Source organism: Cheilinus undulatus, linkage group 14 (genome assembly GCF_018320785.1).
Source record: "Cheilinus undulatus linkage group 14, ASM1832078v1, whole genome shotgun sequence".
NCBI lineage: Eukaryota > Metazoa > Chordata > Actinopteri > Labriformes > Labridae > Cheilinus > Cheilinus undulatus.
Window position 1 is genome coordinate 10,404,583 of NC_054878.1, and position 14,291 is coordinate 10,418,873.

At 36.9% G+C, this 14,291-nt stretch overlaps 2 protein-coding genes across 6 annotated transcripts in view; one reads left to right on the top strand and one right to left on the bottom strand.

Annotated features, from left to right (window-relative positions):
* The window catches only part of LOC121521604 (kinesin-like protein KIF13B), a 63,439-nt gene extending 61,081 nt beyond the window's left edge, over window positions 1–2,358 (bottom strand). For all 5 annotated transcript variants that reach the window (XM_041805710.1, XM_041805713.1, XM_041805712.1 and 2 more), the window contains exons 1-3: window positions 2,271–2,358; window positions 2,053–2,145; window positions 1,664–1,761 (exon numbers count right to left, since the gene is read on the bottom strand). In XM_041805710.1, the coding sequence (XP_041661644.1) occupies window positions 1,664–1,733 (70 nt within the window). In that variant the 5' untranslated portion in view covers window positions 1,734–1,761; window positions 2,053–2,145; window positions 2,271–2,358. The remainder of the gene's footprint in view (window positions 1–1,663; window positions 1,762–2,052; window positions 2,146–2,270) is intronic.
* A 1,704-nt stretch (window positions 2,359–4,062) lies between these two features.
* elp3 (elongator acetyltransferase complex subunit 3) overlaps window positions 4,063–14,291 on the top strand; it is a 35,865-nt gene continuing 25,636 nt past the window's right edge. The window contains exons 1-7 of the mRNA XM_041805304.1: window positions 4,063–4,225; window positions 4,567–4,666; window positions 6,515–6,653; window positions 6,827–6,897; window positions 8,961–9,024; window positions 9,185–9,253; window positions 9,737–9,891. Of these exons, the coding sequence (XP_041661238.1) occupies window positions 4,204–4,225; window positions 4,567–4,666; window positions 6,515–6,653; window positions 6,827–6,897; window positions 8,961–9,024; window positions 9,185–9,253; window positions 9,737–9,891 (620 nt within the window). The 5' untranslated portion in view covers window positions 4,063–4,203. The remainder of the gene's footprint in view (window positions 4,226–4,566; window positions 4,667–6,514; window positions 6,654–6,826; window positions 6,898–8,960; window positions 9,025–9,184; window positions 9,254–9,736; window positions 9,892–14,291) is intronic.

Genomic DNA, 14,291 nt, shown 5'->3' on the forward strand with positions numbered 1-14,291 from the left:
ATAGTGTCAAATATAGAGCAAGTAAATTGCTGCCACACACCAGAGCATAGGGCTGAATGATTTGGGAAGATAATCTAATTGCAAATTTATTTTTACCCAATATTGCAATTGCAATTTAACAAGATCCTCATCTCATGCATTTTAATACAAAAACAAGCAATAATTCATTCTTCACTACAGCCAACATTAGATTAAACTAGGCAGAACACTTGTTTTCAAATTGCTACTTGTAATGTTTTTTTTTTACTCATTTTACAAATTTGATATGAACTTTTGAATTAAAGGGAATGATAATTTTTTATATAGTTCTCATATTTAATTAAAAAAATACAAAAATGAAGAAAACAGGATTTTTTTTTACACTTTTCTAAAAATATAGTACTACAATGACTGCATGGTATGTAATGCATAACATCTTCGCTGCAAAAAAAAAAAGTTTAAAACTGGTATTTTCAGACAAATTTCAGGTTACAGAAATAACGCACCTTCTGCGATTTGAAAATTGCAGCAGGCCATTTTGCGTTTTAATCTAATTTGTGATTAATTGCCCTGCCCTACCAACATTTATAGCCAGAGCTAGTCTGCAATGCCCATTCCCAGCCTACATAAAAATCCCATTAAAAATGCACACAGAACAATCATAATAATGAAAACATGGAATTTATCAAATGCATAATCACACAATGACACAAAGTAAGAAAGGAAGAACAAGATTGTCAATGACTACAAGACTAAGTCCTCTTTAAAAACTGCCGAGTTTAAAATAAACCCATATTAAAAAAATGTATTCACTGGTTTGTTAAATTCACTTAGTAATAATATGGTAATACTGTCTTATTATTTATAGATTTTCTTCAGCTGAAAACAAAAACCCTTGCCATTTTATCAAGTGAAAAAAGTGTGAAAAATTCTTTTAAAAAATTATGTTTTTCATGCTGTAAGAGCATCTGAAGCACATATGAGGCAATCATGACTAAAGTTATCAGAATTCATGCATGAAAGGGTTAAAAAGCATGAATGGACTTACTATAACTTTAATTTCTAGTCATTACAGAGCAACAGGTGATGACACTGTGTGTGTACCAGCCCCTCGTGATCACAGCCATAGAGGCAGGAAATAGGTTTATTTACGGTGATTCATCCAGGACTCGCCTGTGCAAACATTACAACCAGTTTACTGCTCCCTCAGCATGCAGTAAGGAAAAGCAGCGTCGCTGATTCTGTCTCTCATTCCTGCGCAGAGACAGAGATTGAACTTCCTGCCAGAGCAGGAATGAACTCACATGTGCAGGGAAATTTTCCAATAACATACACTCAGGAATTCCAAGCTTAAAGTCTTCTGGAATACATGATGAAGGGTTTAAGGATATTTCTTAAAGGCAAGATCAAAGAGGGTGCTGTTGGCACTTAAATCCTGCTATGTTGTTGTCATACATCTGCAACTAGTGAATTGTCCAAACTTTATAACAGGATTTTTGTGTCCAAAGGGTTATGTCACTGCCTCTTCCATGTGTTTTCTCATCTATTTCATGCAGGAAAGGGTGAAATTTGACCTTTTGAGAGCATAGAATAGAACATGCCCTGGTTTCTAGATTAAAAACAGATATATGATGGCTGTTTGAGTTAAGTTACAACCTTTTTATGAGCTTTGTGAGTCACTAACCTCTCCTGTTCATCGGTCGCACTCGAACAGCGACTTTCACATTGGAGTCATTCAGGTTGTTGTCATCCATGATGCCACTGACACCTGACCTGAGGGGACTGAACAAACAGACACGAGTTACTCCAGACTAAAATAAAATATTACAGTCCTTTAAAATTCTTTCATGTTCCTTGAATAACACTGAAGCACGTCTATTAATTTTTCTGACGCAGCTTCTTTGCGTGACAAGTTTCAAAACAATTAGCTTCTGAGTCCGTCTCACCTTTCCACTTTTCATACAAGTGTAAGCTTTAACAGTGAAGCAACAGCTCTAAATAACTGGAAAACGGCTTTCATAACGCCAAAAGGAGCTAAAATACACACAATACTGTCAAAAACAGTGAACAAACCGTTTCAAACAGAGCGCTGTAGTTTCCCTGCCCGACGCCCACAGGAACCTTCAAGTCGGCTACACAGCAGCTAGCCCGGGACGCTAACGAGCGCTGGATGAACATAAAGAGGGGTCAAACATTTTCAGAAAGGCTGTTTGTAAATGTAACTGACCCCAGTCACGTTGCATTGTAATACAGAGCAAAGGTTTCTATCTTCAATTCTTAAAAACACTCACAGTAGTTCACAGTTCATTCTCTCTGCGCTTCCACCTGTTGCATTTCCTGAAACTTCCCGCAGAGATCAGTCAAGCCATGTCAACTCGCAGCTAAAGGGATTTGCCGTGAGATTTAGTGAGATTCCAAGTTGCTCAGTTGCGCCCTGCTCTTACACAGACTCACAACACTGTTTCATAGGGAATAACGCCACTGTGCGGATCCACATGCATTACAAGTCTGTGCTTTCCTTTAAGGCGATTTGTCAAAACAATGGAAGAAACATGTACCAAAATATATAGATCTGCTGATCGTAAATTGACCGAATCAAATGTTTTTTTCAGTAAGTGTCACCGTTTTAGTTTTGGAAATTATTTCGGAAGTTTATAATTCTGTAGCTGAAGTCTAGACAAACTAGTGATGTGCCGCCCACGAACGAGTCGGCTCTAAGAACCGATTCTTTTAAGTAAACAAGAAGTATAGCCCAATACCCTCTAACTTTACAGAAAAATTATCTGTAGATAAATATAGTATTATCATAAATGAACCACAATTTTGATATCAAATGTAACTAGCTAATAATATTTGGGCTTATGTCCACAGTCGCAGTATATTTTTATTTATTTGTTTTCTTATTTATAAGGTTGTTTTTATTTTCATGCCGGTAGCAACCATAGCCTGAGTTTCAGAGTGCTTCTCACCAGCATTTGTTATTGCTTGTCTACATAGTGAGGCCTGGCTGCAGATATCAGACATTCATATATACATGCACATTTGCCTTCTTTAAGGACTAACTAACTTGAGAATAATTGGTTCAAAATATCCACATTAGTGATGAACATAGATATAAGAGATACGTTCATTAATGATAATGTAGTTTAAAAAATATGAATATTCAAAAAACAGCTGCTAGATTTTTTTTTAAAGAGAGTGCTGTTAGAGTGGTTAAAACCCTAAACAAATTCTAGATTATACTTGTGATCAAAATGGGCACTGCCAGTGCAAAAAACAAACAAACAAAAACAAAACAAACAAACAAACAAACAAACAAACAAACAGAAACAAACAAAAGTGACTGAATGGATACCTTAAAGTAAAGGATTTTTTGTGTTATTTTTGTATCACATTGAACAGTAAAAGAGTGCTGCTATGTTGGTTAAATTTAATATGTGTGCACTGTAGATTGTAGTATGCCAAAGCCCTTGTTAAATTACAATGAAGTTAGCTAGTCTTGGTATTTTCGATACAACATTTTTTTAATGATTCAATTTCTGAGATGATCAGTAGTTCTGAACTAAACAGAGAATATGCTTATATTTCCAAAAGACAGGATTATAGGGGAGGAATAATTCTTATCAACTGCACACTGTCTCTATTGTTCAGTGGCAATGTTTAGGTTTGGAGACCCTGCTAACATATTTGTGAAATTAAGAGAGCTGCCGGGAGTTTTCTTACAATATTTTGCAAAGTTGAAAATGGGAAAATTTCCTGTATGGATGGTTTAGGATTGTATTTTTGTATCCGCAGAATAAAGAGTCAAATTCTGGTATGGTAATCATGTTTTAGCTTGATTATATCAAGTAATTCCAGTGATAAATACATGTACATACATACCTATCCAAATCAAAATATTGTTGAATTTGACTGAATCATAACATCCAGAGGCATTACTGGATGGAGAGACATTTTGGCAGACAAAATAGTTGAATGTTATTGCTGAGCCAAATGACCCGACTCAGTGAAAATAGCCTAAATCCCCAACGCTATGACCATACGAGAAACGGCGCTTTTGCGCCAGTTCACGACAGTTTTGATTGCTGTACGGCTGAAGCCGTGTTCCGCTGCAACGTGGGGTTGTTTTGTGTTTATGACATTTCTCTCTTGTAAAACGGCTGATGTAATCCCTTAAAACATAACAAACTCCGTGGAAATTTGCACTTGTCCCTGAAGTAAGAGATGGGGAAACCAAAGAAAAGGAGTAAGTGCTCAACAACGGCTTTAAATGTCTGTTTTTACAACTGTTCGACCAACTTTAGCGTGTTGCTACTGCTAACTACTAATTTATTTCCGTTTGTTATCGGGTCAACATCAATAACAGGGTGTATAACTGTTATATTACAGAATAATGTAGTATTTTATATGTCCATATTATATTTTACAAAGCCCAACTTGTCAGCGATAATTAGCAAATTCACCTGATACACAATATTACCCAGAAACATGGAGCTTTTACAACTTTCTGAATTCTGTGTTTCCAATGCTACACTGAAATACCAGGAGAAACAAGAATACCCAGTTTAAATTAATGTCTCTTTTCAGGTGATCTCAGCCGGGCGGAGCTGATGATGATGACCATAGCTGATGTTATCAAACAGCTGGTTGAAGCTCACGAAGAGGGCAAAGATATTAATCTAAATAAGTAAGTCAAATAAACAACAAACCTCTCACTATGTTATGTGGCAGCTGCGTGGTTAAAACGGATGCTTTGAATAGATCATATTAGATTTAAGATAGTAATGGGCTTTTTTCATTTCTTACGGGGGATCCCTATCACTGTTGATAATAAGCACATTGCTGAAAATTTTTTCTGCTGGTTTCTCAATAGAAACTACCAAACTAGCAGCAATGTGTAAGTACAATGGTCCTGGTGCGTTTTCGAGAATAGTTTAGCTGTAGATAAGCTGATTTCTCTGTACAGAGCATGTTTATACTAAGGATATTTTAGGAATATGTTTTATCATAATAGGACACAACCGTCCTCTCTTTAAAGGTTATATATCCTCCTTTTCCACTGTTGAACACAGTCTGGTCATCTAAAAGAAATGTCTGCACTGTCCTTTGGTCAAAATATAATATGCATTTATGCTCTGTGCTTCCATTTTTTTATTGTGGGAGATACAGCATGGGGGGCAGGCATCATTACAGGGATGACTGTTGTGGTGTCATCAGGAGCACAGATTCTGAACAGACTGTCAGATGTGATGTTTTTAGATGTAGGAGGACGAAAAATCAGGGACTGGAGTGGCTTAGTTTGCAGTCTGTGGGGTAGTTAGATACTCTAGATGTCCAAATATATGTGCAAAAATATAAAAAGATAGCCTTTAAATTAAGCATTTATTCAAAGTTTTGTTAGAGCTCCTTAGATTTGCTCTGGTTAATCTATTTGTTTAAATGATTTTAAGTGACTTTGGTCAAGGATACTTTAACACAGGTGAACATCATGTAGCCGATTTATTTTTTGTTTATTTTTTTTTGATTTCTGCCTGTGGAAGACATGGAGTTGGTTTAAACATCGCTACTTTATTAAGATGACTACTATGGGTGCACCAAAACTGCTTTTTATCAGACCAAGATCGAGCAGTCAAGAACTATAAATATATGAGCATATATGAAATATGAACTCCTAATAATACCACTGCAGTTCTTAAGTTTATGTTAGCTAAATCTAATTTCAATCAAATGTGTCTCACCCCTCGTCTTTGCATAGTTTACAGTCTGCTTCACTTTCATTCTCCTCATAAATGTTAACACATCATCAAACTGCAGACATAGCTCAAACTTGGCTCACTTGCTCAAACAATGAGATGCAACATCATGCTACATGTTTGATTCATCAGGCTTTATATCTGCATGCAGAGTTTAGACTTCTGCCATAGAGAGGATGTTTACTTTTGCTGGAGGGCCAAAGCTAACAGATACATGAAGTCATTTGTTCCATTAGCTTTGGGTTTTTAAATAAGCTGTAGGTACTGCTGCCATTACACATTACACTTCCCTTTGGTCATGATGGGATCCATGGGAATTATGTGTTACATGTATGTGTTTATGTATTTCTCATGTGTATAGATATATGGACTTATGTTGCAAACAGAACTGCCCCCCTAGAGACAATTAAGACGTACTAATCTAATCTTTTCGGTGCATCCCTACTGAATCTTGTTCTTTACAAAACTTTTACATTCTAGTTACAGCTATCACAGGTCATTACTTGGTTGTATTGTATTTATAATTCAAGTTTGAGTAATAGACATGCATGACATGAGAGCATTTATGTTCATCAGCAAATGGCAATAGTGGATTTAAGTACTGACTTCAGATACCTGTCTTCAAATGACCAAAACTGTGTTGATAAGTGTCTCTGCCATCTATAGACAGCGTGTATTAACTATAAGATTTTTACCTTGTATGTAAAGATGCGATCCTGCTGCTGCAGTGTGCATTAAACACGGCTTTCTGCCTTTCTGTGATTCTTTCCTGTTATCAACAGAGTGAAGACAAAGACTTCAGCTAAATATGGACTTGAAGCTCAGCCACGATTGGTTGACATTATCGCTGCCGTTCCACCACAGTATCGTCGTGCTCTGGTGCCAAAGCTGAAGGCCAAACCCATCCGCACTGCCAGTGGGGTATGTAGTCCATGAGTTACTTTTTCTTACTGTTACATGGAGTCAGCAGCGTTTTTTTGGGCATAAGCCTGGAAACGAAACACCATGAAGGTCTACTGTTTAACCTGATGTTTACTAAGGAACGTGTGTGACTGAATGATTGTGAAAGTCTTCATTTCATGTTTCTAACACAGATTGCAGTTGTGGCTGTGATGTGCAAACCTCATCGATGTCCACACATCAGCTTTACTGGCAACATCTGCGTGTAAGTCTTTTTTTTTTTTTTTTTTTAACTTAATGTTGTAGCAGATGTGAGTTCTTTAAGATGCATTTGCATAATTATACAAATACTTTCCCTAAAAAGTTAATAGTAAAAATCTAATTTTGAATACTTAAGGGAGTATTACACAGCTCCCCACTCTAAGACTATGCTCTAATCCAGGGGTGTCAAACTCAATCACAGCTGGGGCAGGACTCTGGATTCAGGTCTAACCTGAGGGCCTAACACCTTTTTAACCATAAACTGTCAACCTCATTTCACCAGTAATTAAATATGAAATAAAATCTTAGCACTGATGATAAATGATTTTGACATTTAAAAAGTTAAAAAGGCTCACAATCTCAGAAAAATAGATTTACTAGATCAAAAAAGTCAAAACATGAAATTGAAAAATAATTAGTTGTTTCAAAGGCAAATATATTAGAAAAATGTCCAAATCATAAGTTTAAAAAGGTCAAAATATGATTCAAAATTTTAAATTTTGAGTCTGAAAGGTCAAACTATGGGCTTATGAAGTCAAAGTTTGGAGTTGAAAATATGAGATAAAATACACAGTAATTGGTTTAAAAGGTCAAAATATGGCTTAAAAGTTAGAATTATGAATCTTAAAGCTCAAAATATTATATGAGAAGTCAAAATTATGAGTTGAAATGCTCAAAGTATGTAATAAAAAGTTTGAGTCCTAACTGAGAGTTACAAAATTGGAAATTCACATTCCTGATTTCTTATCTAAACATTTTTCTCCTTACTTTTCAGATTTTATGACTTAATAAAGATATCTTATATCATTAAGGATAAGTTTACATTTTATACTTGAGGAAATCTGCAGACCTCATACTGATGGGCCAGTTATAACAGAAATATGAGATCATCTTGTGGGCCGGATTGAACTGTTCCACAGGCCAGATTTAGCCCTTAGTTTGGCAGCCCCAGCTCTAATCTCTTAACCTATTGGCAATCATTCTCTATTATTTTTTGTGCTGTAATTGTCTGATGATATATACCAGTGATCTGAAAATGGTGGCATGTGGGCCAGGTCCGGCCTCCATGGACCTTTGCCGTGATATTACTTAACATTAAATTTTTCATACAAAGTGAAAAAAGAAAAGTGATTGTTGCGTAGTTTAACTGCTCTACCTATCTGGACTGCCTCCATGCCTTTTACTACAATTTTGCTTCAGTTCTTCCTTGCGACCTGAAGCTACATTGACTTGTGGATGTTTTTGCCTTTGCTATGGCATTCTTGATATCATTTTGCCAGTAAGTCAAAGTAGTTAGATGAATTATTCTTTAGTTTCATTTAGGTTGGTGGTTAGCACTTAACATCTCCCAGGCAAGATTTCCTTTACACGTGGTGTTTGCAGCATCAACAAAGGCTCCCTGAAGTAGTGCCATTTATCTGAGGAGTCTCAGTTCCACAGTTAACTGTACAAAAAATACTGCACTCTTTACTCTCACTCTCATCAGCAGTCTAAGGCCCTGCAAAAGAAGTAATTTTAATGTGATTTTCTCACAGTAAAGATGAATGAAGCTTGCTGAGACACAACACTATGATGCAAATTCATAAAGAGTAAAAGGTCAGACCCAGCAGGGTCTTTCCTCAAAGAAAACAACTTTTAAATGTCATTTTTGTTCTTTCAATGGAGTTTGGCATGATCCTGATGATGAGATGTTTTCCGGTTGTGAGAAAATGAAACCATTGATGGACTCTACACAATGTAAAACAGATTTATGGCTCTAGTGTAAATGGATTGTTAGTTGTGCTTTAATGCAAGTATCTGTTTACTGAGACAAATTTAAACATGAGAATACCAGCGATGTGAGCCGGTTTGTCATAATCAGGGAAAATGTTCTGTTTATCGTTATCGGTACTGAATGTTTTATCTATATACACCAATTTCTGCTGATCAGACTACAAATAAGTATACTAGAAACAGAAATTAGAACACTTAACATGCTGAGAGATTACATATATACTTACTTTCTTGTATATTAATATTGTTTATTTGAACTGAAGCTAACTGTTTCATCATTGTGTGTTATTGCAGTTATTGTCCTGGTGGCCCAGACTCGGACTTTGAGTACTCTACACAGTCTTACACCGGCTATGAGGTAAGTTTGTAAAAATTATGACCACAGTTTTATAGCAGGGCCAGAGTTAAAGTCCTTCTAGATGTGGTCAAGGTTTCTTATGCCAGATCAAATTCAAGCAAATGTATTCAAATGCATAGATGCTATCCTTTATTGAACTTTTGTTTTCTCTTCTGCTTAGCCAACATCAATGAGAGCGATCCGAGCCCGCTATGATCCCTACCTGCAGACCAGGCATCGAGTGGAGCAGGTCAGTGTTTCTAGACGTCTGGCCAGCTTTTAGTGGTCAGCAGGAGGATGTTTACATTGCTAGACAGATTGTTGTTTGTGCAGTGATAGTCCCAGCAGCATGTATTTATAGATTATAACCATTAAGAATAAGTTTAGTTGGCAGTGATGAGTATCACGGCTGTTATCCGCCTGCGAAGACCTGACCTAATTATGTCATTGATTAAATTTATTGCCACATTAGTCTAATGAAACTGAGCAAAGCTATTCATTAAAGCAACACAAAGTTATTTGCTGTTTTATGTTCAATTGCTGTTTAATTTGACATTTCAATTAGTTTTGCAAAAAATGTAGAAACTTGTTAGTATCTCACATCATGGAGAAGTTTTCAGAGTTTTTTACTCCCACTTACAGCTTGTTATATTACTGTGTTGTATTATACTGTCTATGGCATTTTCAAACTGTATTTTTAAGCTTAGGCTTTTTTGTGTTTCTTGATGAGCAGCTGAAGCAGCTGGGTCACAGTGTGGACAAAGTGGAGTTCATTGTGATGGGAGGGACCTTCATGGCTCTGCCTGAGGACTACAGAGACTACTTCATAAGAAACCTGCATGATGCGTTGTCAGGACACACATCCAACAACGTGGCAGAGGCCGTCAGGTACACTTCTGCACTACTTTACTGACTTGTTTAACCCAATAAAAAACATTTTTTGCTCTTATGAGTTTACACTCACTACCTCATCAAGACAAAGTGAAAGCTTTTTAGAAGATTTTGCAGACTTATTGAAAAGAAAAACTGAAATATTGCATTGGCGTAAGTATTCAGACCATGTGCAACAACACTTGAAGTTAAGTTCAGGTTTCTCCCATTTCTCTGGATTGTTGCTGTGATGTTTCTACACCTTGACTGGAGCCTGTGGTAGATGAAATTGATCAGATGTGATTTGGAAAGGCACACATCTCTAGACGGCCTCACAGCTGACAATGTATATCAGCACAAAAACCAAGTCAAGGGGTCAAAGGAACGGCCTGCAGAGCCAGAGACAGTATTGTTGCAAGGCACAGATCTGGGGAAGGCAACAAAAAATTTATGCTGTACTGAAGGTTTCCTAAGAGCACAGTGGCCTCCATAATTCTCAAATGGAAGAAGTTTGGCACAACCGGGAGTCTTTCAAGAGCTGGTCACTTGGCCAAACTGAGGAATCGAAGAAAAAAAGGGTCTTAGTAAGAGAGGTGACCAAGAACCTGATGGTCACTCTGGCTGAGCTCCAGAGATCCTGTGTAGAGATGGGACAACCATCACTGCAGCTCTCCACTGATCTGGGCTTTGTGGCAGAGCAGCTAGACTGAACCTTCTCCTCAGCCTGCTTGGAGTCTGCAATAAAGCACCTGAAGGACCTCAGCAGTGAGAAACAAGATTCTCTGAAACCAAGATTGAACTGTTTGGCTTCAATTCTAAACATTATGTCTGGAGGAAATCAGGCACCACTCATCAACTGCACAATACAGTCCCAACATTGAAGTATGCTGGTAGCAGCATCATGCTGTGGGGGTGTATGACCCATCCAGAGCCCTGACTTATCCCTTGAGAGATCTGAAAATGGCTCTCGACCACAAGTCCCCATCCAACCTGACTGAGCTTGACAGGATTGGCGAAGAAGAATGGCGGGAAATCCCCCAACCAGGTGTGCAGAGCTTGTTGCGTCATATTCAGAAAGACTTGAGGCTGCTGCCAAAGGTGCTTCAACTAAGTCTTGAGTAAAGGGTCTGAATACAGTACGTATATCAGTAATTTAACTTATTTTCTTTTGAATAAATCTGCAAAAATGACTGAAACTCTGTTTTCATTTTGACATTATGGGGCACTGAGTGTAGATTAATGAGATATTGCTCACATTAATCTACACTGAACTAATGTGATTTGACTATTTGTTACTTGTTAGCACATTTATCTTTGCTCCATGTGACCCCTGAAGATTAATTTTGGTAAAATGGAGTTACAAGCAGTTCTAGATATATTGGCACAATGATGCAGGTCAAGAGCTACTGGAAACCAACACAGCATATCAGAGTTCTTTACCGTTTCTAACCTGTCCTTTGTGTAACATATCATGCCCATAATGCTAAGCTATCACGGTGATCTCCACCAGAGGGAGCTGTTGTACCACTTTAAGATAATCTACTGCATTCATTTATTGAGCCCTCCTTGAGCAAATATACATTATTGACTTACTTACAGAGCTTAGTAACTAACTTGAATTGCCTGTTATGAAAAAGAAATAAAGATAAGGTGATGTATGTGTCACCTTATCCCTTATATATAAGGGAAATTTTGAGTCTGTAACAGTTATCTCCAATATCAGCTGATCCATGGGTAATTTTGACAATCAACTGATCTTAAAGTGTGAAAACAGATATTTATTCTGTTAAAACACACCATTTGTCAATTTCCAAAGGGATTTTTCCAATTAATTTGATATTTAAAAACAGAAAAAAGACAAAATTACCAAACGTTTAGAAATGTACCTTAATAAGTATTTCAAATAATCATGAAGTTGTAAGAAAACATCAGCTCACCATATTCACACAGATGAGCACTGCAGCCCCAAGATACACCGTTCTCCTCCTCCTCCTCAGTTTTTCCTCAGTGCATCATGGGATTTATTGTCCCACATTTTATGACTTTTTGACTATGATTTGTTTGCATTCCCTTGCACCCACCCTTCTTTTCATTAACCACGCCGCATCCGTCTTGAGTGATGCTAAAATAGTTGATTATCTTTGCTAATTAAGCTGCTTAATGAACCCATCCAGAATTCAAGAGGAGAATAAGTCAGGCAGCTCTAGCCGTACTTCCTGACATTCACTAAAGTTTTCTTATCTGAGATTTTTTCTTGGCTAAGAAGAAAATTTAGGAGTGCTTTTACACACATTTGGATAAAATATTTATTTTTTGGCACACAAATATGGTAGTTTAAGAGGGATACAACAGTGTATAATTCTGAATTATATTTTACTCATTATTTAATAAATGTAGCACCTTTTTAATTATTCAGTAAGTTGTGCAAGTACATGCATTAAAACGGGCAGCTTTGTTTTGTATCATGCAGGGTTTAATGTTAGCTGTACAGTTTTAAATTATGAGTCTAAACTTAGTTTGCTGCAAGAATTAGGGATGCACAGATGCATCCGTTTAACATCAGCCCCGTTGGGGCCATTGGCAGATAATTTAGCATGAACAGATGTCCCTTAGCAGTGATACACAAGATCTTCAGCATGATATCGTCTATCAACAGTTAGCTTACAAAAGTTCATTATTGGCATCAGCATATATAAATATTTCTGACGATATTTACAACAGATATATCAGCTGTAAATGTTGGCATGTACAAATGTACTCATAACTGTATGGAGTTTAAGGTAGGACCAATAGATCTACATTATCTGAAGTCTTTTTTTATTTTGTTTTTCTTAATTCCTTAACTTTTCAGTGTGTTCTTGACTGAAGTTTTAGGTGTTAACTAGATTCATACATTGCTAAAGATATTTGTATTGAATGAATGAATTAAAAGAATTTGTAAATATCGCCACATCTGAAAGGCCACACTGCTTTATAAATGCCTGGAGATATTTCCCATTCATCTGGGTAACCTCCCATACAAAGCCTTCTAGGACTTTTGAAAAAGTCCTAATCTTTAAAAAGTAATCTTTAAATTAGATTCTTTTTACTCTTACATGAGTAGATTCATAGATCATTACCTAACTGAAGTATATTCTAATCAGAGTAACTGTACTTTTACTTGATACAATAACCCTGTACTTTTTTCCACCTTGTGCCTCTCTTTCTCTGTTTCCAGTTATTTTTGCCCAGATTTAACTATTTTGCTTTGTTCCAAATTACAGAGTGATGTGCATAGTTTCTGATGACAGAGCTTTCTGATATTCCTGCCCAGGGACCACAGATGAAAATTAGCTTTTTAGCTAACTCTAGCTTGACAGTTTTGTTTTGCATGGCCCCTGTCAAATAAACTAATAAATAAATAAAATCTTAAGATATAATCAGAATGATCTGGCTGTAGTTTATATATGGGCTCAGTCCCATTCCTAACTTTCCCTCCCTGTTTTCTGACCCCTTCAGAATAGAGTTGTGGTGAATTCTTCCCCTACAAGATGGGACGATTCCTCAAGTTCCTGAAATGTCACCAGTAGTTTTCAACAGCATTTGTGCAAACAAATTTAGGAACAATACGGGACATTTCTACAATGAACGATTGTTTTAATCATTTTCAAATCCTGCCAGTGATTCACAAAGGCTCTGGGAAACTTCCTGGAGTGTGGGTCTTAAAATCGCCGTTTGCTGCTTTAGAACTTCACTCAGCCCTTTATTCCAACAAGAATCAGGAGGTGACTGCGCAAAATGTAGTGGTAGGACAAAGAGGTAGGGGCAGAGTGTGTGTTTGGATTGAGCTTAAGTACCCACTACTGACACATCTAAATATCGTGTCATTAAATCAGCTGATTTGTGTTTAATTTCCAGCAGCACTACATTTTTTGTGCTGATTTAGTGTTTCTAACACAGTGTCCACTGAGTGATCGTTTGAGTTTTTGGATTTGACGTCTCTCTACTTCTGTGAGTGTTTCCCCTGTGCACACGGCCCTGCAGTCTCATGCCCTTATATGGGAATTAAAGGGGTGTTTCTCTATGCTAAATAGGAAAAAATGTGCACAAGCTTCCAGCCTGTGACAACGTGGCGTTCATAAATATAAGAACCCAGGTGTGAACAATTCATCAGTGTAAGAATGCACCATGGATCTGACGTAGGTTTATCTGAGGAAGTTTGTTCATAATAAATGTTAGAAAATTTATTTGTGGATAAGGCCTGCTGTTTTTGATCATTTGAAGATGATTCAGAGTAAAATTAAAATCATCGTAGAATATGTTTGTCTTAGAAGCTAAGATATTTGGTTATCAGTCGGAGCCACGTAGCTTCTCATAGCTTTGTATGTGCGAGGTGTTTTTTTAATATTATTTTTCTTTTACTTGAGTCATGAACAATG